The following is a 24,137-nucleotide window of genomic DNA, read 5'->3' on the forward strand; positions in this document are numbered from 1 at the left end:
GAGGGGCGAATAGGGACGAAAGGGGAGATCGGGGCAGGGGTGCGGTCCACCAAGTTTCTGAGCCAGGGCCAGCGTCTCCAGGAGGACCGTGGACTTCCTGGTCTCTTCTTTTGTAGCACACTTTATGGATGTCTTTGCGTGCGTCTTCCGAGCTTCATTCGGACCCGCCATGTTTGGCTATTTGCTTTCCTCCGCCGATTGATCTATTCTGTGTGTATCCATGCCGCAGAGACTCATTTCAGTTCATATTATAAGGTGCTTTTCCGGCTACTCATTTTTCACGGGAATGTCCAGCTAGAGTCTGCTATCGTAGGACCGTGCACAGGTTATGGGGCTGTATTTGCCAGACGGCGTATCGTCAGGTTCTTGTAGGACATGAACTGCAGATCTAGAGTTTAGGACTGCTTGACTCTGGCATCAAGTATAATGTTGGCCACGAAGGAGATAAGACAATTTTCCTTCACGGAAACCAGCGACACACTGTTCTCAAATGATGTCAGCCAGCGGTGGAGGGCACCACTGATGATATCTGCAGACATCTTGGATTGGAACAAAATAACATAATGGATTTGTGATTTTAATTACATGCTTGGGGGAATCTGATTAATGAAACATGTGGCCAATGTTCAGATGTTTTGGAAATTTGATTGGTTAAATTCCTAAGTTCATTAAATGGCATTTAAGACTTAGTATCTTCTCAACATTTATGCAAGTGGATTACCCCACGTAACAAAGTATTGCAGAATGGGCGACTCAGCAGAAACTTATTTTCTCTTGGTTCTGGAGGCTGGATGTCCAAGATGAAGGTATCAGCGGGGCTGGTTTCCAGGGACAGCCCTCTTCATAGTTTGTAGACAGCTGTGTCCTCACAAGGTGCAGCGAGAGCAAGAGCTGGTATCCTTTCCTCTTATAAAGATGCTAATCCGGTTGGATCAGGACCCCATTATTAGGACTTCCAGTAACCTGAATTACTTCCCTAAAGGTTCCATCTCCAAATACAGTCACACTGGGGTGGGGGGAGGGCTTCAACATATGAATTTTGGGGAACATAATTTTGTCCAGGAAAACAACTATTAATTTTTGTCAAGTAAATGTTTAAAAAGAATGTTGCTTAATAGGTTTAGGGATTAGCACACTGAAAATCAGACAAGGTTAAGGAGTGGTGGTTGACTCCATCGGACATGAAAGGATTCAAACAACGGAGTCCAGTTCGTGAGCACGCGAGGACCCCGGCAGCCACAATCGTCACTGTCCTCCAAGGAGGGGTTAGTGACCACAGGATCTGAAGTCTGACCTCTGCACACTGTCTTCCAAGGGGGCTGCCTCAGTCTCACAATCTACGAGAGTGTCTGTCTCCCCACATTCCTTCTCACTAATATCAAGTGTTTTTCAGCCTTTTTGAGCCTACTCAATCTGACAGGTGAAATACATCACAATATTTTCTATTGCCTTCTCTCATGACTAAGAAAGTCATTTTCAATCTGTTTTCAGGGAACTTTCTATTTATGCCCTTTGGGGTACCGGGAGTTTTTCTTACGGATCCATGGGAGTTCTTCCCATGTAAAGGAAATCAGGCCTTTCTCTATTAGACACGTTACCCGTATTTTTTCCTCAATTTGTTGTGAATCTTTTGAGTTTTTATGGTATTCTTTAGCTACGTGGAAATTAAAAACTTCTTAACGTAGCAAGATTTTCTGTTTTTCCTTTATGTCCTTTGGGTTTTCATGTCATACTATCCTTAAGGCAACTAAGCAGAACCGAACTCTCCCATGGGTTTCTTTCCCTTGCTAGAGTTCAGAATGTTTCCTCACCCACAGGACCACATATGGACTTGGTTGTTATGCCCCCACCGTTTAAGAGACTTCTGGAAACTCACAGACTGAATGCCCTCTGGACATTCTACAATCTGTCACATGGACCCCCCCCCCGCCTCCCCTCCTAGGCCTGGGACTAGCATGACTAATCGATCCCAGGATTCTAAGCAGTGGATGGAAGCTGGCCTCAGACCTGCAGCCCCTTTGCCGGCCCTGCTAAGTTCCTTGCCTTGTGTCTTGCAGTGCTGTGAAGCATGGTGTCTCCGGACCTGGAAAGGCCGAAAACCCCAAGACTCAGGAAGTAGAGATTAAGGACCCTGAAGGAGACATGAGTAAAAACAAAGGTATGTTGTGCTTGAGTGCATATAGGAAAGGGACCGGGCACAGACTCAGCCAAGCCTTTCCATAAAGGAGCAACCCCACCTTAGAGAGTCAGGGCACACTTGTTCCTTGCCTGGGTCCCTGGCTTTGGCTGTTGTGTCTCACCTGGGGTGGAGGCACAGGCCACTCCTACCTACATCTGACAGGGAGCACAGGCCGTCCAGGCCAGCTGCTGTCTGAGCAGAGCTCCACGGACAGGGGGTGGGGCCGCTCTTTGGAAACCTCATTTGTATTGTTTGTACCACGGGACGCTGATCACAATACCTCCCTGTTGGGACAGCGTGTGGGTAAGGCACCCAGCAACCATTATATATAGTGCGGATGTAATTATATGTGTGCGTGTGTGTATACAATGTAATAATATATATAGTATAGATATGAATATGACAGGACATATAGTGGGTATCATTGTGTGTGTGTATATATATAAAGTACAGATGCAATTCTATATATAGAAAGAGAAAGAGAGAGGGACAGAGTCCAGATGTAATATGGGCCAAATGTAATACTATAACGCAGATGTACTCACATACATATAATGCAGATGTAATATTATTTATATAATACAGACAATACATATCATAGAGTACAGGTATAATGTAATTAAATGCTACTCTGTATTACCATTTATATTTTATATGTTTTATGATAACTACATAGGGCAGGTATGCGATAATGATTTTCCTCTGTATGCAGTAACCACTTTGCCGGCGGAACAAAGCTCAGGGAACATCACGAGACAGAGTGAGCCCATTGTCTTTCACAGCTGCCCTCTTCCGAGTGCCTAAAATGTTGGCAGGAACGACAGCTTTTATAACCATTCTCAAGTGACCGCGATCTTCAGAATGTCATTCCAGTCACTGTCAGATTCCCAGGGCCCAGGCTGGGTGGTGGAAGCAAGAGAAACTGCCTTCTGTGAGGGCTCTAGAGGCTGCAAGTCTGAGATCAAGCGATCGGCTGGGTTGGCTTTTCCTGGAGGCTGTTATGGACAGTCGGTTCCCTGGTCTCCAGGCTCCTGGTGGCCCTTGGCAATCCTTGGTGATCCTTGGTTTACAAAGTCATCATGGCTATCTCTGCCTCTGTCATTACACGATGCTCCTCTCTGGGTCTCTCTGTGTCCTCTCCTCTTTCGCTAAGGACACCAGTCATTGGATTTAGGGCCAACCCTACTTCCAGAATCTCATCTCGGGGTCCTCAACGGATTCCAGCTGCCAAGGCCCTATTTCCAAATAAGGTCACATTCTGAGATTCTGTACATGAATTCTGGGGGAGCATCATTCAACCCAATACAGCCAATAAAATATCCTTAACCAGGGTCCAGGTGACACACCCCCACATTTCTGTCCCATTTAAAGCTTCTCCCTTCCCCCAGGCCTCAGGCTGGATGCCTGGAGCAGTGGAGGTGGGGAGGCCCGATGAGCTGTTTTTTCATCCCCTCCACCATGCCCCCCCCCCCCCCCCACCAACAGTACCAACACCACCAACACCACCAACAGTTGCCCACAGTAAGCTGTCATGCCTCCTGCTGCTAACTCTCCTTGGGGGCGGGGCCGGGGGCACTTCTGAACTAGCCTCGCCTTGATGTTGGCTGCCATGGGTTGAACTATATACCCCTGCCGTGGTCTAAATACTTGTGTCCCTCCAAAACTCCCACATTGCAACTTAACCCCAAGGCGATTACATTAGAAGGTGGGGCCGATCAGAAGGGATCAGGCCACCAGGTCCACGTGAACTGGATCAGTGTCCTGATAAAGAAGGCCCCAGGGAGCTCCCTCATCCCTTCTGCCAAGGGAGGACGCAGTGAGAAGCCGCTATCAGCCAGAAAGCAGGTTCTCACTAGAAACTAAACCCGCCAGAGCCTTGGTCTCTGACTTCCTGGCCCCTGCAACTATGGGAAATAAATGTTATTTGTAAGTGTCTTGCATTGTGCTAGAATAGTCACATGAACAAAGAGACATCCCAACACTCAGCACCTCGGGATGTGACTTATTTGGAAAGAGGGGTCACTGCACGTGTCATTAGATAAAACGAGGTCGTGCGCGTGGGTCCTAACCCAATGACGGTGTCTGTGTGAAAAGGGGCAAGTTGGACACAGGCACACAGGGGGATCGCCACGTGAAGCTGAGGGCAGAGACTGGGATGAAGCTTCTGGAAGCCAAGGAACTCCAAAGATGGCCAGCACATCGCCAGGAAGGAGGAGAGAGACATGGAACAGGTTCTCCACCAGGGCCTCCAAAGGGCTAACTGTGCACACACCTTGATCTCATACTCATCATCTCCAGAACTGAGAGAACAGATTTCTGTTGTGTCAGCCACTCAGTCTGGAGAACTTGGTCACGGCGGCCCTAGCCGACTTAATACATAGTTCATGTTCTTTGCTCAGCGCCCACTGGTGACTTTCCTCACGGTCTGTCTCTCAACATGGATCTCCAGGTGACGTGGAATTCTTTCTACTGGCTTCCAGCCAAAAGCCTCTCCATGAGGTCCATGTCAGTCAAGGGGAAAAATCAGTGTCCCCCAGCAGGTAGACGTGTGGTGCTCTCCCAACCCCGCTGTCTACTCGGCCATTTCCAGCTACCAGCCCTCCAGTGGATAAGCTTCAAAGTCAAGAGTCACACACCCATTTCTCCAAGAGGGTTTCCAGAATCTTCTCTCACTTGGCCCACGGTTGGGGGGCGATGAGCAACACACTACTCACCAACTCTCTCCACAGGAAACCCTCTTCTCCTCTCTAGGGGTCAACCATTTCACTCCTGAAAGGAGGTGAGTGAGGACGGAAAACAAACTGGCTTTGAGCCAGCCTCTTTGCCTGGTCCATATAAGTTGGTGGAATCCAGTGGTCTGGGTGATGTTGCTTTAAAACCCAAAACCAAACCTCAACAGCTCAACACAACACGGGCTTATTTCTTGCCTGCATTATGTGTATCTGGCACTAGGGTTCCTCCCTGACATGTGCTCGCACCATTTTTGTGAGGAGAATGGGGTATGGTGGGTCACACACCTGCTCTTAAACCTTCCGCCTGGGAGAGAGACACAACGGCCACGTCTCACATTCCACTGACCAAAGCATGTAGTCTGCCACGCGTGCATTTTACCTTAAAAAAAAAAAACCCCTATAAATAATATGGAACTCGAGCTAATGATTCACATGCTGAAGTGCTTAAGGGGGAACTGGATGGGTAGCTGCAGCACTGACATGGACAGAGTGATGGACGGATGGAGAGAGATGGTGGGACCGAGATAGGATAAAGCAAACGCAGCAAATGCCAGCAGTTGTGGAAACCACGTGGTAAAAGGATGTTGGCTCTACAGACCATTCAGGCTTCTTGTAGGTGTGAAATTTTTCACAGTAATTTGTTGGGGGGTGGCAAGGAAAAGTAGGAAAGAGGAAGCGTGCATGGGTTGGCTGGCGTTGGTCATGTGACTTCACCCGGGGAGCGGGATTAATTCAACACTCAGCCCTTCAAGCTCAGAAAGGAAACTCCTCCCCCAAAGCTATTAAATTAATAAAAACATTTGCCACCAACCCTGGTGGCTGTTTGCAGTTACTCCTGGGCTGTGGACCATTCATCGAGATGGAGAAGTCATCCTGAGGCTATCGAAACATGGGCTAGGCCATGAGACCCCAGTAACCATCCCTGATTTTTTTCGGGAGTCAGTCAAACGATTTGGGGCATATCCAGCCCTTGCAACAAAGAACGGTGAGCAGTGGGAAGTCCTGAATTTCAACCAGTACTATGCGGCTTGTCGGAAGGCTGCAAGAGCCTTGATCAAGGTAAATGAGTTATTCATTCATTCATCACTTAGTTGATCATTCATTCTACATACACAAACATATGGTATAAAATGCACGAGGCACCACAAGATATGAAGGTTCACTGGTGAGAATTTTCCCTTTAATTCTGACCCCTCTCTTACGGAGGCAGCCAGCCTTGCCAGTTTTTTGTAAATCCTTTTGGGGAATAAACTATGTGTATGTATATTATAAAATTTCTCTACAAGCAAATTTTTACATAGATGGTGGCCTACTCTACCCATCATTCTTCATCTTCCTATTTTTTTGCTTAAAAAAAATAAAGATTTTACCTATTTACTTGAGAGAGAGAGAGAGAGAGAACACAAGCAGGCAGAGGGGAAGAGGGACAAGCAGATTCCCCACTGAGCACAGAGCTCAACTCAGGGCTTGATCCCAGGACCCAGAGATCATGATCTGAGCCAAAGTTCAATGCCTAACTGACTGAGCCACCCAGGCGCCCCACATCTTGCTTTTTTTAAATCTCTATGTATTAGTTAGCTATTGCTGCATAACAAATTACCCCCAAATTTAGTTTCATGGTGTCTCAGGAGGCTGTGGTCAAGCTGTCCATCTGAAGGTTTGACTAGGGCCAGAGGGTCCACTTGAAAGCTCACTTACATGGCTGGCGATTGGCAAGAGGTCAAGACCTTATTCCTTGTTCCCTGTCCTTCTCCATTGGGCTGAGTGTCTTCAGACTACGACAGCCAGCTCCTCCAGAATGAGTGATCCAAAAGGAAGTGTGAACAAAATGGGAATCCTAGCTTCCCATAGCTTCCATGACTTAATCTCAGTGGCATACTATCCCTTCTTCCGTATTCTACCGGTTACACAGACCAGCCTGGACACAATGTGGGGAGGGAATTATACAGGAACACAAACCCCGGGAGGTGAGAATCCGCGAGCGCCATCTTGGAAGCCGCCTGCCACGCTCTGAGTTCCTTTCGTGTTGATTCACTAAAAACAAATCCATACTCTTTTCAGCAACTACGAATATGTATGTAACAATACTGGCATACTGGTGGGTAGTGACGGTATTTCCAGACTTTGCTACCATACATGGAGGCACAGAAAACCTTCTTTGTACAATGAATTCTTACCGAGAAAGTGCTTCTATCGGCCCACTCAGAGTGTGTGAGAGACTCTGCTTACCTATTATTCTTGCCAACATCATATTATAAAAAATGTGCATATTGGCTACTTTGATAGGCATGTTAGGCAGAATTCTACAATGACCCCCTCAAGATTCCCAACTCCTGGTATAATCACACTGTATGGACAGACTCTTCCCCTTGAGTACAGGCAGGACTTGTGACTATGATGGGATTTTCCTCCTGTGCTGGCAAAGGTGAAGAGATTTTGCCGATGGAATTAAGCTCCCTGATCAGCTGACATTGAGTACATCAAAACAGCAAGGGCTCTGGTGGGCCTGACCTAATCAGGAAAACCATTAAAAGATTCTTCTGCTGGCTTTGAGGAAGCACATTGCCATGTTGTGGACAGGGCTATGTGGCAGGGGATAACAGATCACTTCTGGGAAAGCAGACCCCAGTTGATAGCTGGGAAGAAAACAGGGACCTCAGTCATTTAACTACATAGAAATAAATAGAGCAAACAGTCAGTAACTGTAGGAGAAGATTCTCACGTTTCAGAGGCAACCACAGTCCCTGCAGATACCTTAACTGCAGCTTCTGGAGAGCCTAAGCACAGGACCCAGTGAAGCTGTCCCCAGACTCCTGGCCTGTGGAAACTGCAATAATAAAACATGTGTTGCTTTAAGCTGCTAAGTTTGTGGTGATATGTTAGGCAGCAACAGATAAGGATACGATGGGTAGCTCCTATTATAAAAGGGAATGCCTGGTGGCTTTGATTTATAGGAAATGCTGTCACATTTTGACCCAGACCTGAGTTCCTCTCTCCCTTCCCCTCTGACACCCACGTGTCTTCACGCAATGATGAGAACAGTCTTTTAGGAAGGAGTCTCTGCTTGGCTGCCCCACCACGGGGCTGTGACGGTTCGCCTCTCCTGAGAGATGATCTTCTTTGGCTATGTCCTTAGGTCTGGAGACTCAAAGATCCCTACTCTCCCAATCCTCGGGGATCTAAGCAGTACTAAATCAGTTTATCTGCATATTACTAGAGACTGTTTACCTGCAGAGGAGACAGCCAGTTTGTTACTAAGCAGAAATACTCATTATGCTCCGAAGCACTGGCAGGCAGATATCTTCGAAAGGCTTACATTTTCCTCAAGAACAGGTCATTGCCAGCTTTGCCCTGTGTGACTAAAAGAGCAAACAAAGTTAGACGTTCCCAAAACTCCATGGAGTCACGTTAGGAAAAGCCAGCATTGAGCCTAAAATCTGGGGTGTGGCAAAACCTGGGCCTGCCCCAAGGAGGATTACCTTCATGATCACCTTCTGGTTCATTCTCAAGTACATTCAGATGAAGGATACACCTTTATTTATTTTGAAAGATTTATTTATTTGACAGAGAGAGAGAGAGAGCACGCAGAAGTAGGGGGAGCGGCAGGCAGAGGAGAGGGAGAAGTACTCAATCCCAGGACCCTGGGATCATGACCTTGGCCAAAGGCAGATGCTTGACTGACTGGGCCACCCAGGTGCCCCAAGGCTACACCTTTAAAAGTGTAATTTGCCACCACTTCAGGCTATCACTCTTGGAGTGCTTCTGTTATTACAAACAAAAATAAATTCACACCTATTAAGACAGCCATTATCTTGGAAAAAAGGACAAAATAGCAATGAGGACATGGAGAAACCAGAAGACTTGTGCATTGCTGGAGGGAATGTAGAATGGTGCAGCCCTTATGGAAGGCAGTGTGGTGGTTCCTCAAAAGATAAAACACGGAATTACCATGTGACCCAACAATTCCTCGAGGATTCAAAGCAAGGACTCAGACAGATACTTTTGCACCACGTTCACAGCACCGTGATAACCAGCAGTCAGAACGTGGAGGCAACCAAGAGTCCTTTGGTAGATGAATGGAGACAATCTAGTGTGGCCCACCTGCACAACAAATTATTATTCAGTCTAACAATGGAAGGACATTCTGACCCCCGCCACCATGTGGTGGGACCCTGAGGACACAGGGCTCAGTGAGAGGACCCAGACCCAGAAGGACACATCCCGCAGGCCCCCACTCCCAGGAGGGCCCCAGAGGAGTCCTGTCCACAGTGACAGAGAGGAGATGGTGAGAGCCAGGGCTGGGGCAGGGGCTGGGGAGCCCATGCTTCCCAGGAACAGAGTCTCTGTTTGGGAAGATAGAAAGTTCTGGAGACAGAAGGTGGTGACAATTGTACAACAGTATGAGTGAGCTTCATGCCGCTGAGTTGCACACTCAAAATTGCTTTGTCCAGTTGACCACAATAAAAAAATAAAATACATACAAACAAGAATAAATAAATGGTGCCTTATGCAGAGGGAGGCAAAGCGGCCTCCTAACGGTCACAAAAATATCACACCCCAGATTTTAGGTTCAACGCTGCCTTTTCCCAGTGTGACCTCATGGGCTTTGGAATCTGCTTTCCCACATCCCAGTGAGCAGATCCCACCCAGAAACAAGACGTCTTTGTGTTTCTGCTTTCTGTCTGTCTGTTTTCGCCTTCCCAGCTCGGCCTGCAGCGGTTCCACGGAGTTGGCATCCTGGGGTTTAACTCCATCGAGTGGTTCATCGCTTCCCTCGGTGCCATCTTAGCAGGGTAAGACTGTGGGCTGGGTTGACTCCGACTGTGGGCGAGCTGCGACTCTGGGCTGGCAGCCCGGGGCTGGCTCGGAGACGTGATCGGGGATTTCAGGGGCAAGCCCAGGTTAGGAGGCAAGACAGACACACCGACCGACTGACCTGACGAAGGACTAGCATCTCCCATATATACGGTGCTTTTATAATGAGTCATAAAAAGACAATGCATGTGACTCTTGATCTCAGGGTCATGAGTTGGAGCCCCCCCACGCTGGGTGTATAGATTATTTTAAAAATCTTAAAGAAGAAAGATTTTGTTTTTTTTAGATTTTATTTATTTGACAGACAGAGATCACGCGTAGGCAGAGAGACAGGCAGAGAGGAAGGCAGAGAGGAAGGGGGCAGCAGGCTCCCTGCTGAGCAGAGAGCCCGATGTGGGGCTCAATCCCAGGACCCTGAGATCATGACCTGAGCCAAAGGCAGAGGCTTTAACCCACTGAGCCACCCAGGCGCCCCAACAGAAAGATTTTAAATAAGGAAAGACTTGAACAGAACGCTCACAAAGGGAAGTAGCCTACAAGAGCTTGAAGCCATCAGGGAAATGCAAATTTGAAAAACAGAATGGTTAAAGGCAAGAACAAAAGGCAGTCAGATGAAGGGAACAGGTACCTGAGGGGGGGGCGTCCAAACCCTACCTCTAGGTTCGGTTGCCTTGGGACCCTGAACAACTGACTTCTCTGCCCTAAGGCTTAGTTTCCGCATCTTTAAAATGGGATGCTGTGAGGGTTCCGTGATCGGCCACCACGACGACATTACAGGACTTGCTGCTTTCCAAATCACCCTTATTTTGCGGCTTCATTTCATCACGGTGAAGTTGTGGAGGGAGGGAAGCTGGTACCAAGGCTGCAAACTCAGAACTTGTCTCTAGAGTGCCCCCCTCCACCTTCCAGAACATTCCCATGTTAAGATGAGCACACGCACATGTGTTTTCTCTTCCCAGGGGTCTTTGTGTTGGTATTTATGCCACCAATTCTGCGGAGGCTTGTCAGTACGTCATTAGTCATGCCAAAGTGGACATTCTGCTGGTTGAGAACGACCTACAGTTAAGGAAAATCCTTTCGGTAAAGCCCAAATTCAAACACCACCCACCATTCACCCAGGGGGCTTGCAGGGCTCTGACTACCTGCCCTGTTGGTCCCAGGTGGCTGTTAATGATAGGCTGGATGGTGGGGCTGACCCCATTCTTGGGTTCAGTAAGTGCCCTCCACGTATAACTAGGGGGAACCGGGTAGAGTGGCAGGGATCTAACTTCCAACTTGTATTAACTTCATTTCCTACTGAGATTCTATTTTTTTAAATCCCCTTTATTTGTTTTATTTTTTTAAGTAGGCTCCCTGCCTAGCCTGTAAGCTTCTATTTTTAAAAAATGTGTTTATGTATTACTTTATATACAGCCCACTGTTTTCTTTTAGAAATGGAAGCATTTTGAGGCTTACACCCCCTTGTAATTGTCATTTTTTAAATAACTGTCATAATTCCTGAAATGTTGCTTTTTCTTCCATTTCTTCACTAAGTTCTACCACTTCCTGTTTCACCTCTTTCTGGTATGGCTCTCTCTCCCCTCAGTGCTTGTAGCTCTGCTTTGTGTTCTTCCTTTCCAGCTGTATTTACTTTGTTATGTTTTAGATCCTATGTTGGAATGTTGAGTGGCAATTTTCCTTTGCTTTGTGGTGACTTTTCTTTACGTATAGAAGTTGGCTCCCCTCGTGCTCCCTTTTTCTTCTTGTAGTACTTTCGTGTGGATGTTGTAGAAAGGTTTTCAATTACTAGTGTTTGAATGAGCTGCAATTTCCTGACCCAGCTTTTGGCAGGAGGATCCCATGGGGAGAGGAGTCTTTCAGGGGGTGAGGGCTGGTGACCAGATTCACCACTCAGCCCAAGGGCCCTGTGGCTGTTGCATCAATATCATATTTGTTGAGTTACACACTTCTCTGCTTGTTGATATCTCTGGAGCTGAGATGTGTCTTGCTGTCATTGGCATCCTCCAATCATCGCTGGTCATGTTTTCCCACATTTTAACATCTCTGAAGTTAGGGTAGACTTTCCAGACTCACGAAATCCAGCTACATTCAGTGAACTAGAACACTCTGCCCCCAAGCCTCCTTGGATGCCTAATTCCTGACCTGGTGCAGTGGGAACAGACTTCTCCCTTCAGCCTTGAGCTTTCTGAAATTGTTTTCTTAAGTCATGCCTCTACAATCTCCAATACTCCTATCATTCCCTATTTGTTCTGTTCATAGCAGAACAAACTGTGGGATGGGTGGTGGGTGAAAACTGGGTCCTTTCTGCCAATACCGGCTTACAATTTGGGTTTTTCTACCATTAGAAAATACTGCATACTCTTTGTATGCAAGATTCAAAGCCAGGCTTCTGACATGCTCCTCCCAAACTGGATATTCAGTTCTGCTTGGAAGTCCCTTGTTCTAGGCAACACCCACAGGTTTATAGCCTTTCAACTCTTCACTGACTCCCTCCCTCCTTAGAATAAACTCCAGACTCCTCACCACTGCCTTCAAGGTGTCCCTGACATGGCCCTCACCATCCTTCCCTGCCTCAACCCCAATCCTCTCCCTCTATCCTCGCCCTAGCCATCTGAGACTTCACATAGTCCTCAAACCTCCCTGGCCATTTCCTGTTCCAAGTTTTCTGGATGTTGGCTCCCTCTCTCTCTGAAAACCTCCTGTCCCACTGTTCACAGAGCTTCTGTCCTCTTCTCTCAACCTATGCTGGAGACTTGGTCATATTTATAATTACCACACCATATGCTGGAAGTGACTTCATCATTGGATTGGCTAGACAAGCTGTGGAGCCACACCCCTTCAACAGGGTACAAATCCCAAAGGCATGGTCTACTGAACCTGAAAGCCCTCGGTATAAGTAGAAAGTCCTGAGCTTTCCCAGGTTCCAGTGACCTGCACAGAGGATTTCTGTTGCCTCGCTCCAGCTAGGAGGGTAGCTGGATCATGGGCATATAGTGCAAGGGGCGGGCTCATAAACCAACAACCATGACTCTGTGAGGGGAGCAGGACTCAAGAGGCTCTCGTCTTCATCAGTCTTTAAGTGTTGGAAGCTACTGATACTGAGCACAAAGAACCCCGTCCTAAAATCAGGCTGTGTCCTGCCAGTTGGGACAAAGAGCTGTGTCATACAGGCTGGGCAGGGGAGATTAAAGAGGCTGGGGTCACTGTGGGCCATTGCTTAGGAAAGGCATCCACCCTCAGTCTCTCCCAGGGCCATGAGGCCCACGTGGAACTTTCTTTCAGATTCCGCAGAGCAGGATGGAGCCCCTGAAGGTGATTGTGCAGTACAAGCCACCCATGAAGGGGAGCAGTAATAACCTATACTCTGTAAGTGTGGGGCGGGGCCTGCTGAGCCAAGGGGAAGGTAGCCCCGCAAAGCGGGTAGATGGGGCCTTTAGGGATTTCCTCTTTCTTCCTGGTGTGAAGGGTCTGATTGATGGGAAGATGTCTGTTCTGGTTATTTATTGCTGTGCAACAAGTCTTCCCCCAAAATTGGTGGCTTAAGACAACAACAATCATTTTATTCTTACTTCTTTTTTCAGAACATTAAGGCAACTGAAAAAATACGATGTCACTGAAAAGCAGGGTGTGTGAAAACCCACAGCATTAGGTTTAAATATTTACTTTATATCCCAACCAGAATTTGTTAAAACTTGACTTGCGGCTTTAATATGTGCCAAGCCATCAATAATAGTGTCACTGAAACCATGAACCATCACTTAATATGTATAAATACGAATATGGGGCCAAGCATTTCTGCCACGGCTTGGACCAACAGCCCTTGTGGAGCTTGTCTTCACTTTAATTTTTGATATTTCAAAAAAAATGTTTTATTATTTCATTCATTATGGATTTTTTGATGGTTAGTGACTTAAAATATATTGCATTAAAATACAATTTCTCTTGATTGCCAAAGGTTTGTTGTCCTTTTGTTTTATTTTGTTGTTTGCATCTCCTTCAATTTTTGCACTGGAGGCTAACTAAGTCCCCAGTCCTCACTCTGGTCTGGACCCTACACCTGGGGCTCCTGGGCCTCCCTCTCTCTCTCTTTGTGGCCTCTCCGGCATGGTGCCCTAGGGATCTCTGGACTTACTCCTGGCTCAGAACTCTACAGAAACATCGAAAGAGAGAGAGAGAGAGAGAAGGCCAGGTGGAAGATGTCTTGCCTTTAACATCCTACTCTTGGAAGCCACACACCATCACTTCCAACATACTGTGCCCATCACGGCCGACCACAAGGTCTGCTGAGCATTGGGGATTTGGGGTGGGGACCTAGACCACCTCTTACTGAGGGAGGGCAAGGCCACCAAAGAGCGTGTGAAACCATAAATGTCATCACAGTTATTTTTTGAAAAGGCACTCTGCCTCACAGTGTTTTATGTTTTATTTTTCAAAGATTTTTTATTTATTTACTTGAGAGAGAGAGAGAGAGAGAGCACACAAGCAGGGGGAGTGGCAGGCTCCCCGCTGAGCAGGGAGCCCAATTCAGGACTTGATCCCAGGATCCTGGGACCATAACTTGACCCAAAGGCAGACACTTAACCGACGGAGCGACCGGATGCCCCTGCCTTAGCGTGTTTTAGTCGGGAAACATGCTGGTACAAGCAACAGAGACACGCTTTAGCCAGAGCACGGGTTCTGTGTGTGAGGATACACTGGGTTATCTCACGGAAGCCAGGCCAGGAGGCTCGTGAGGCCCAAGGACAAGCTCCTGTTAATATCCACGAGATGAGATCCTCAAGCCCACGACTCAAATCAGAAGTCCCGCAACATCACAGCGTTTATTAGGTTTGCCCCCACACGGGGGGGACAGAAGATGCCCACGATCTTCTCTGCCCAACCTAAACCTTGCCAGCGCTCAGACCTTCCAGAAAACACTCGAATCCTAAGAGCAGGGATGGTGAATGAATAAGGAGGAAAACTGACCAGAATCATAGCCTTTTGAGGTTTAAAGTGACCATCGGAGCAACAATACCTGAGGTCTGGGTACTTCAAAAAAACTCTTGCTAGCCATACCACTTACTCTGGGATTTCTCAGTCTCGTTGCTACAAACGTTTGGGGCGGGTAACTCTTTGTCACGGGGCCGTCCTGCGCAGGATGCCAAGCGGGGCCCCCCACCTCCACCCGCTGGATGCCAGCAACTCCCTCCCAGCTGAACCAAGCAGAGATGCCCTTGGACATGACCTGATGTCAAGGGGCTGGCATCCCCCTGGTTCTGCTTCTGGAAGGTGCTACACGCCTGCCATCTTGAATTCGGGGCATTGCCATCCTCCAGAGCCTGGTGGGTGGGGGGCTCAGTGGTAGAATTTTTGCAGGTCCTTTGTGATACTCAGTCCATACAACCCAACAGTTCCTTCCGAGGCATCATTCTGGAAGGTCAGTAAGAACAGAGTGTGACTGTATTGGTTTAGACTGCTAGTTCCTGTTTACTTGCTGTGTGATCTTAGGCAGCTCCTGGGGCTACATCTTGACTCATGCATGCCCGGATGACTCATTCCAGTCCCACCACTTCCAGCAAAAGCCCTGACCTTCACTGTGACTGGACCAGCTGCGCTCACAGGAGCAGACCCAGCAGCCTACCACGAAGTGAAGGAGGAGAAGCAAACATCTTAGGGCTTTTGTAAGAGGCGCCATGACTGGTGACCCTGAGTCCTCCCTCTCACTGGGAATCATGTTTTAGAGAAACTGATGGCACCAGACCTGACAGGGGAAGGGGACCCCTGGTGTGTCAAGGGTCCCCTGCACATCCCGAGTCCCCATTCTCTGCCTGTCTCTTTTGCACAGTGGAATGATTTCATGGACCTGGGCAACGACATCCCCGATTCCCAGCTGGACCAGATCATGGAAAGCCAGAGGGCTAATCAGTGCGCTGTGATCATCTACACTTCTGGGACCTCAGGCAATCCCAAGGGAGTGATGCTTAGCCATGACAACGTAAGTGCCAATGGCGATGAACCCAGTGCCTATGGTGACAGCACCCACGCCAGTGGCCCTCTGGCTCTTTCTGTTCTCACCCCACTGGGGGCAGGGTAGCATTCAGGGGTCTGGCCCCCTGGGGCTCCCTAGCCAGCGAAACACTTCCAAGAGGGCAGCAGAGTGCAGAGGAGTTCAGGGGCTTTAGAGCAGACCCGTGTTCAAATCCTGCCTGGTGATCTTGGGCCAGACACCTAACATCTCCAAGCCTTTGTCTGCGCAGCTCTAAACTGGGTATGATAATGACAGCCCCTGCTTCCCGGGCTGTTTTGAAAATGAAATGAGTGGATATATTCCTAGAGAGCGTAGAACAGTGTTCGACAGTAAAATAAGCAGGTAGAAGAGCAGGAGATACACTCTGTGCTTCTTGGAAGTAAAGCAGAAGTTGATGTTTTGTTTACTTAAGAAGGGCTACGTGTCTAGGACAGACACACGCATGTCTGGACGGAGCCCACAGGTGATAGTAGCTCAGAACACTGGTACAGGAGAATAAGGCGAACAGGTCCTAAAGGATCCCATTTATACAAAACCCTAAGAAACACAAACGTAGCCGTAGGAACAGAAAGCAGACCTGGGGCTGCTTGGGTGGCAGAGGGAGGCATGACAGAGGGGTGACCCCATGGCAGCCTATGTTGAGGCTGCTGATGGTTTCGCTGGTGGAGACAAATGGGGGGTGTCAGACACTGTCAGTTTCACCTTAATAAACTGCTTAAAAAAAAAAAAAAAGAGCAGGAGAGACAGTCGCGCTTACTACATGCCAGGCCCTGTTCTGAGAGCTTTACGCTTGGTAAATCCTCACGGCGACCCTCCCAATTCTGCCAGGTTCTTCTTACAGGTGGGAAAACTGAAGTCCAGAGAGGTTCTGTAACTTGGCCCGGCTCACACAGAGCGCACCGTGGCGCAGCTTGAACCCACGCAGGCTGGCTACACAGCACACATTTTTTCTTAAATGACGTGTTGATTTGAGAGAGAGAGTAGGGGGTTGGGGCAGAGGGAGAGCGGATCTCCGGCAGGCTCCCCGCTGACCGTGGACCCCAACTTGGGACTCAGTCTCACTACCCTGAGATCACGACCTGAGCCGCGATCAAGAGTCGCCCTGGAGCGAGGCAGCCTGGCTCCGAATCCCAGCCCTGCCACCTGCCAGCTGTGTGACCTGGGACAAGTTCCTCCCCTTATCTGGGCCTCTGTTTCCCCATCTGTAAGATGGAGACAAGAATGGCTTCTGCCTCTCCGAGCTGCCTCCCAGAGTAAGTGATCCCAGTTCTTTCCACACACATCAACAGTTCAAAGTTGCTCGAGTTCCCAGGGCACTTGTCACCACGCTGAGCTAGGCACCCTTTAACCTCTCGCTAAACCCCTTACCAGGAGGTAAGGTGTCATGAACCGTTGTGGTGTGTGATGGCACCTAGTGACTTAGACGACGGCAACTTCAGTCTGCGAGGCATGACACGGCCCCTCTGAGGAGGTACAGCATTCAAGCAAAAATGGCAAGTGTGAGAAAGACTCAGTTGTGGGGCAAGCTGGAGGAAGATCATTCTGAGCAGAGAAAATAGCCAGTGCAAAGGCCCTGAGGCAGGGCCCTGACTCATGTGTGGGAGGAATGGTGTGGAGGCCTGTGTGGCAGGATTAACAAGGTAACTGTTCACCCGAAAGGATGACACCAGTGAGAAAAACAGACTTCAAAATTATACATCTGCAAAAACGACACATCGAGGCACATTTTGGAAAAGGAGAAACAAGCATATGTTAACTGTGGGGTATCTGTGTGATGGGATTATGGGTGGCCTTTTGGTTTGCGGGACACAAGGAGCCCCTGTGCCCATTTTACAGGTGAGCAAAGAGCCCGCGGTTGCTAAGCTAGCAAACAATGGAGCCAGGATTGGATCCTGGGCGACTTACTGGATCTGTTAAGATTTCTGACTTTCCATACAGACATTCCAATGCTAGGCTCTGTTGTTGGATCCAACGGGGGTCGGTTCAACATCCAAAGCTGCCCACTACCTTTTACAGCTCCTCCTGGCCTCGGGCAAGTTCGTTAACCACTCTGGGCTTCTGTTTTTCCACCTGTAAAGTATAAAGGATTGTAGTTACTGACCCAGCTTGGGATGATTTCATGTTTGGAAAGCGTGAGAGCAGGGCCCAGCACACAGCTGAGGTGCTGTAAGTGTTTGTTAAGTAATCACATTTAAATGGCCCTCCACTGAGGCCAGGGGGAGCCCCCCTGCATCGTAAGCCCGACTTGTGTTCCAGATCACGTGGACGGCAGGTGCCGTGGCAAAGAACAGTGGCCTGTCTTGTGCCGCAGAAAAGCAGGAGGTGGTGGTCAGTTACCTTCCCCTGAGCCACATTGCAGCTCAAATGATGGATATGTGGTTACCCATGAAGATCGGGGCTTTCACCTACTTTGCTCAACCAGACGCTCTCAAAGTAAGGCTTGAGGGCAGCCCGGGGTTGGTGGCTGGGTTTCCAAGCCCCTGGATCCAGGGGGTTCCTTCTCTCTCCTCATCTTACATTCCATTTGGGCACAATGGAAACAGTCAACCACATTCTTTCAGTTTTTATCTTTACCCCAAATCAAGGCAGCCACATATGGTTGTGTGGGTTGTACACTGAACAATCCAAAACGAAGATGTGACTTGTTTTGAAAGCAGAATGTGTATGGGGGTTTTTCTGTGTGTTTTTTTTTTGTTTGTTTTTATGGTCAGTATTCCCAGCAACAAAAAGCTCCCCAAACCAAACCCATCTCAAGGCCCTTACCCACATCTCTTTTTGTCATTTTTTTTTCCTGCTTCAGTATCCCCTTGGCCCCTCTTCACCCCCTTCCCACCCCAGTGCCCAGTGTCTGGGGCATTGTAGCCACTCGATAAATACTTTCTTCTCTGGCTGACTACGTCATGTGCACCCACGCACCTTCAGGACCTGAGAAGTTCCCATCTGCCCATATCCTTATCCTCTCTGAAAACTATCCAGTTTCCAAACAACTAACCCGGCACCCAGCGGGTAATAAAGGTATCTTAATGTTTTAAGAAACTGCCAGACTGTTTTCAGAGTGGCAAGTGGGTGGAGGGTGGCAGCCCTCGTGCCGAGCAAGTGACGAGCGCCTCCTAACAGGCTTGGTGACCGGTTATCGACCTTCTTTGGGAGAAAAGCGTCTGTGCCAACCTTTTGCTCACTTCAAAATGTGGCCGCGTCTCTTCCTACAGTGGCGTTGGACCAGCTTATTGGTCCGCCAGCGCCCTCTCCCGGGGGCGTGTCTTTTCATTCTTAACTCCGATGAAGTCTTCTCTCTTCTTTTGTGAGTGTGGTGCCATGTGCGCGGGACCCTGGCCTGCCCCAGGGCCGTGGGGGTCTCTGTGGCGCTCCCCACGGACCCTGCAGTTTTCGCGCTCACACTTGGGTCTGTGCTCTGTCCTGAGTTCGCTTTTGCGTGGGGGAAAAGACGCTGAACGGAGCGCTTGCTTCTACTTTTCAGGACAGGACTAGCCTCCCCTCCGCTGAGTCGCACGGGCACCCTCACGGACTGCGAAGGGCTCATAAATGTAGAGACTTGTGTTTGAATTTTCTATTCTGTCCCGTTGAACCCGTATGTCCAGCCTTACAGCCAAACCGCACCAACTGGACGTTTCTGGCATTCTGGCACAGTGCCCACCTTGCCCTGGTCTGCTGGGACATTCCTGGTTTGATGACTGAGAATCCCATCTTTCAGGAGCTCCTTGGGTTCTGAGCAAACCAGGACGGCCGGTCAGCCTACTGCAGAATAAATTGCAAAATCGGGTAGTAATTCTTCCCACTTTGATCTTCTCTTCCAAAACCGCTTTGGTCGGTCTAGGTTCTCTGCATTTCCACATAAATGTCGAGATGGGCTTGTCAGTCTGTGGAAAAGTCTGCCCGGATTTTGAAAGGGATTGCAAGAACCCACAGATCTATCTGGGAACAAATCTTACATCCTTTGTAACAGCTGTGCAACAGTCCACTGCCTCCTTGGGTCGGCCTTTGTCACCAGTCCGTGCTCTCCACCAAATCCCTAGGCTTCACCCAGAGAGGGAACACTGACTGGCCCCCAGCCTGCCAGTGGGTTGGCTCCCTGGGGTGGGTGCTCGCCCTGGTCCAATCAGCCAAGAGAAGCTTCTTCAGGGCTGAGCTAACGGGCTGGGGAGAGATGGGACATCTGGGTTCCAGGCAGGGGGCAGGTGTGGTTAACCCAGCTTGGTCTCTTGCAGGGTACCCTGATCGGCACCCTGAAGGAGGTAAAGCCCACCATCTTCCTGGGGGTGCCCCGAATTTGGGAGAAGATGCAGGAGATGATCAAAGAAAATAGCGTCAAATTCTCAAGCTTGAGGAAGAAGGTGTTCTCATGGGGAAGAGTTATTGGCTTAAAGGTCAATACAAAAAGGATGTTGGGGTAGGTGGAGGGTCCAGCGGAGCCAGGCAGGGAGAGGGCCCTGGGGAAGGGAGCTCAGCCTTCTCCAGCTGGTGCCCACCGACCCCTGTTCAGCTCCATGGCTGCTGAGCCACGCAAAGGGCATTGACATTCTTATTCACAGGGTACATGACACTCCCGGGAGCTACCGCATGGCGAAGGCACTGGTGTTCAGCAAAGTCAGGAGTGACCTTGGCCTTGATAACTGCCACTTTTCCATCAGCGGGGCTGCGCCTCTCGACCAACAGACCTCTCAGTTCTTCCTAAGCCTGGACTTGCCTATAAATGAGATATACGGTATGACGGAGAGCACAGGACCCCACAGCATGTTCAGTCAGAATAACTACAAGATTCACAGGTACCAGCCTCCTGGGAAGACCCCCAGTGCTCCAACAACATGGGGTACTAGAGTTAAAGGGGGGAGGGTGGGCAAGCCACGCTGCTAAGGTGAACCCTGACCTGCGTCTCCAGGATGATGCCTATTCTCCGGCTTCCAAGCCCTAAATCTTCGCAAGGGAAGCCCCCATGTGTTCAAGAGCCCATGGACAAGGGCTCTTTGAATGTTCTAGGGTCTCCCTAATTATCACCTGTGAGTTTTGCCTCCAGATGCCCCCCGCCCCGCAGGCTCATCTAACCTAGGTTCACCTCCAAAGACCATCTCTGCCATGCTCCATCTCAAACGTGTCCATGGACCCTTGCTAGCTTTCTCCCAAGCTCAGCTGGCCCCAGGCTCCAAGCCTGGCCTTTTAGACGCATCCCCCAGATCTCTGCCTTCATCAACAAGTGGTTCTCCCCACGAGCATGTCTGAAATACAGGCTTCCCCTTTCTAGGACAACACCGGGCAGACTGGACTTGGGGTCACCCTACTCCAGTATGACCTCATCTTAACTGAACTCAAGACATCTGCAATGACCCTGTTCCCAGATCCAGTAACATTCTGAGGGACTGGGAGTTAGCCATAAAACATGTGACGGGAGAGAGGGGCTCAACTCAAACCCTAATATCCTCCCAGAGGCCAGACCACCCCACCATTGTCTTTACGCTAAACTGGTATGAGCAGTGCCTGGACATTTATGCTTTTCTCCCCAACGAAAGCATTTTCCATGCTAAAATGGACACAATACTCAGCCTCTCTCAATGATTACTTGCCATCTGGTGCTCAGGGTCCTTCATTATCCAGGTTCATAATATGAACTTCCCATCGGTCTTGACTCACATCATCCAAGCTCAGGAATCAAATGGATTTGGCTGGCCAGAGATGCCCATCTCGTAGAGAATGTTCCCTCTACAAAGCACCTGCCCCGTCTTCAACAGCTGCAGAGAGTCCCCCTGTTTGCACGCACTGTCATTCACCAAACTGGTCCCCTCACTGGTGGGTACTTAGGGCTTCTTCTCCACAAAGAGCGCTGAAGCGAAAGTTTTGCATGCATACCGCCCACAGTGCTAAAGCAGTTGGTAAAAAAAAATGGTACCTCAACATGACTCTCCTGCATGTTCCTTTCGTTATGGGTGAAGTTGGGAAAAAACCCTCTTTGTATCCATTCCAAATCCATTTGTATTTCCTTCTCTTGGAACTATCGGTACACCTCCTCATGCCCACCGGGTCCTGGAGAGGGTGAAAGCAGCAGATCCCGCAAGGGAGCCCGGGCTGTGGACCCAGGCTGCCCGGCGTGGGTGACCTTGTCTCCCTGAGCCCTGGTTTCCCCTCTCCTGCCCCCCAGCAGCTGTGGCAAAATCATGGCTGGATGTAAGAACATGCTGTACCAGCAGAGCAAGGACGGCATCGGGGAGATCTGCATCTGGGGTCGGCACGTCTTCATGGGCTATCTGGAAATGGAAGATGTGACCATGGAGGTCATCGATGACGAAGGCTGGCTACACACGGGGGACCTGGGCCACATAGACAACCACGGTTACCTCTACATCACCGGCCGCATCAAAGGTACTTGGCAGTGAGCTCGACGTGGGCAGTAGCTATTCAGTAGGAGGGTTAGGTTAGCATCATTTCCATGACAAGCAACAGAAAAGCCTTCTGAAATAGGTTGAAGTGAAAAAGAGGAACTATCGGCTCAAAAATGGGGTAGTCCAAGAGGTCTCACTTCAGACGTGGCTGGACCCAGGTGCCAAAATAGCATCAAAGGAATTGCTTGGTCCTTCCCTTTCTGAGAGCTGTCCTTGGTGCTTTGGGGCCATTTTTGGAGAGGCTTTTCCCATTTGGTGACAAGATAGCTGCCAAAGTCTAGGCTCACCCTAACCACCAAGGCATAGCCACAGTTTTAGATCTGGCTCTCACTGGATCCCACCTCGAGATGAACCTCTGCAGACACTAGAAGGTGCGGACTGGTCAAACCTGGTCCCATGCCATCCTGGCAGTCCTCATCCAAACCACAAGCGTTTGAGGTGGAGAGAAGGGTCCCCTAAACAAACAGCAGTGTTCAATGCCTGAGTCCCTGGCAGATGCCAGCACAGGTGTCCATCGCCATCACATTATTACCACTTACCCGCCTCAGTAGGGATGGCTGAAAGATCATGGGCTAAGACACAGGGAGTCTGGGTGGGTGGGGCGGAAGGCAGCCAGCATCCTTAGACGAAAGAGAGGAACAGATTTGGGGCAGGAAGAGGGGCTCTTAGAGAATTTGAGAGGTCGGGTGGGGGAAAGTGACACAATTCTCTTAAAGGTTCTTTTGGGGTTGCCAAATGGTAGGAAAATCAGGAGGCAGAGATAGGGCATGGCCAGAAGCACTGTGCTATCTTCCAAGCAAGACTTTTCGGAGGTCTTGGAAAGGGTACAGAGGCCCAAGAAACAGGCAGTAGATTCACAGGGCGCTGTCCAAGTGAAGTCCGCAGGACTTGAGCATTTTTGATGGGAATTTCAAGGAGACAGGAAGAGGAGGACCAGAGTGATGCTGGGTCTGGGGCTTGGAGAAGGGCATGGTGGGAGTCCCGGCATGGGCAGGGGTCCTTCTCTGCTTCTGGGGTTTTCTAAGTGAGTGGTCATCTGTGTCCATATCTTTCTCTGATCCTCGAGGGGGTGGGAGTGGGGGCAAGCCCTTTGTACTGTCACAGTCAAACCCTCACCAAGCCACGCTTTGTTTCAGAAATCCTTATTATGGCTGGCGGTGAGAACGTGGCCCCTATTCCCATCGAGAACTTGGTTAAAGAGAAGATTCCCATAGTCAGTAATGCCGTGTTAGTGGGAGATAGAGCAAAGTTTCTGAGCGTCCTGCTGACGTTGAAGGTAACATGGGTTTGCTGTCCTTGCATGGGCGGGAGCGGGAGGAGTCTCTGCCCCAGGGTCCAGAGGGCACACCCCTGTGGGTTCAAGACCCACTTCCTGGTCCTTGGGTGTGGCCAGGGAGTGTGTGTGGTCACTGGGTATAGTGACGAGGGTGTCCTGCGCCAGTGTGAGGTCGACAGGACGAACGGAGAGCCACTGGACAAGTTAAGCTTGGAGGCCATCCACTTCTGCCGGAACCTGGGAAGCCACGTGTCCACCGTCTCTGAGATTCTGGAGCTGCAGGACCCCCTGGTCTACAAGGCCATCCAGCGAGGCATAGATGCTGTGAATCAGGAAGCCATTTCCAACACGCAGAGGATCCATAAGTGGGCCATCCTGGAGAAGGACTTTTCTGTCCTACATGGAGAGCTGGGTGAGCAGCCCTGAGAGCAGGTGGCCTTGGCGCTTGGAGGCTGGTCCCTTGCTAGTGTCCAGGGCCACATGGGAACCGAGGAGATGTGTCCTTTACTGGGCATCTGAGGGTCCACTTTCAGCTCATTGGTGCATAGCTCCCCCCGCCACACACACACACACACGTCCCTTCTCCCCCATGCCCTGCTCTTGGAATAAAAGCCAAACGCCTCATTATGGCCGTGCATGACCATTCTCCTGCTGACGTCTCCTTTTCACTTACTCTGACCCAACCGCACAGGCCTGCGCACTGTTCCCACAATCCTCCAGGTGTAGTTCTGCCTTAGGC

General features: G+C 49.5%; 1 protein-coding gene across 1 annotated transcript in view; it reads left to right on the plus strand.

Moving 5' to 3' along the window:
• LOC132009591 (long-chain-fatty-acid--CoA ligase ACSBG2-like) overlaps positions 1-24,137 on the plus strand; it is an 86,307-nt gene that overhangs the window by 61,141 nt on the left and 1,029 nt on the right. The window contains exons 2-13 of the mRNA XM_059387631.1: positions 2,058-2,158; positions 5,741-5,970; positions 9,616-9,704; positions 10,686-10,806; positions 13,009-13,092; positions 15,551-15,700; positions 17,990-18,166; positions 19,960-20,141; positions 20,284-20,517; positions 21,885-22,102; positions 23,259-23,398; positions 23,564-23,810. Of these exons, the coding sequence (XP_059243614.1) occupies positions 2,058-2,158; positions 5,741-5,970; positions 9,616-9,704; positions 10,686-10,806; positions 13,009-13,092; positions 15,551-15,700; positions 17,990-18,166; positions 19,960-20,141; positions 20,284-20,517; positions 21,885-22,102; positions 23,259-23,398; positions 23,564-23,810 (1,973 nt within the window). The remainder of the gene's footprint in view (positions 1-2,057; positions 2,159-5,740; positions 5,971-9,615; positions 9,705-10,685; positions 10,807-13,008; positions 13,093-15,550; positions 15,701-17,989; positions 18,167-19,959; positions 20,142-20,283; positions 20,518-21,884; positions 22,103-23,258; positions 23,399-23,563; positions 23,811-24,137) is intronic.

Source organism: Mustela nigripes, chromosome 2 (genome assembly GCF_022355385.1).
Source record: "Mustela nigripes isolate SB6536 chromosome 2, MUSNIG.SB6536, whole genome shotgun sequence".
Lineage (NCBI taxonomy): Eukaryota > Metazoa > Chordata > Mammalia > Carnivora > Mustelidae > Mustela > Mustela nigripes.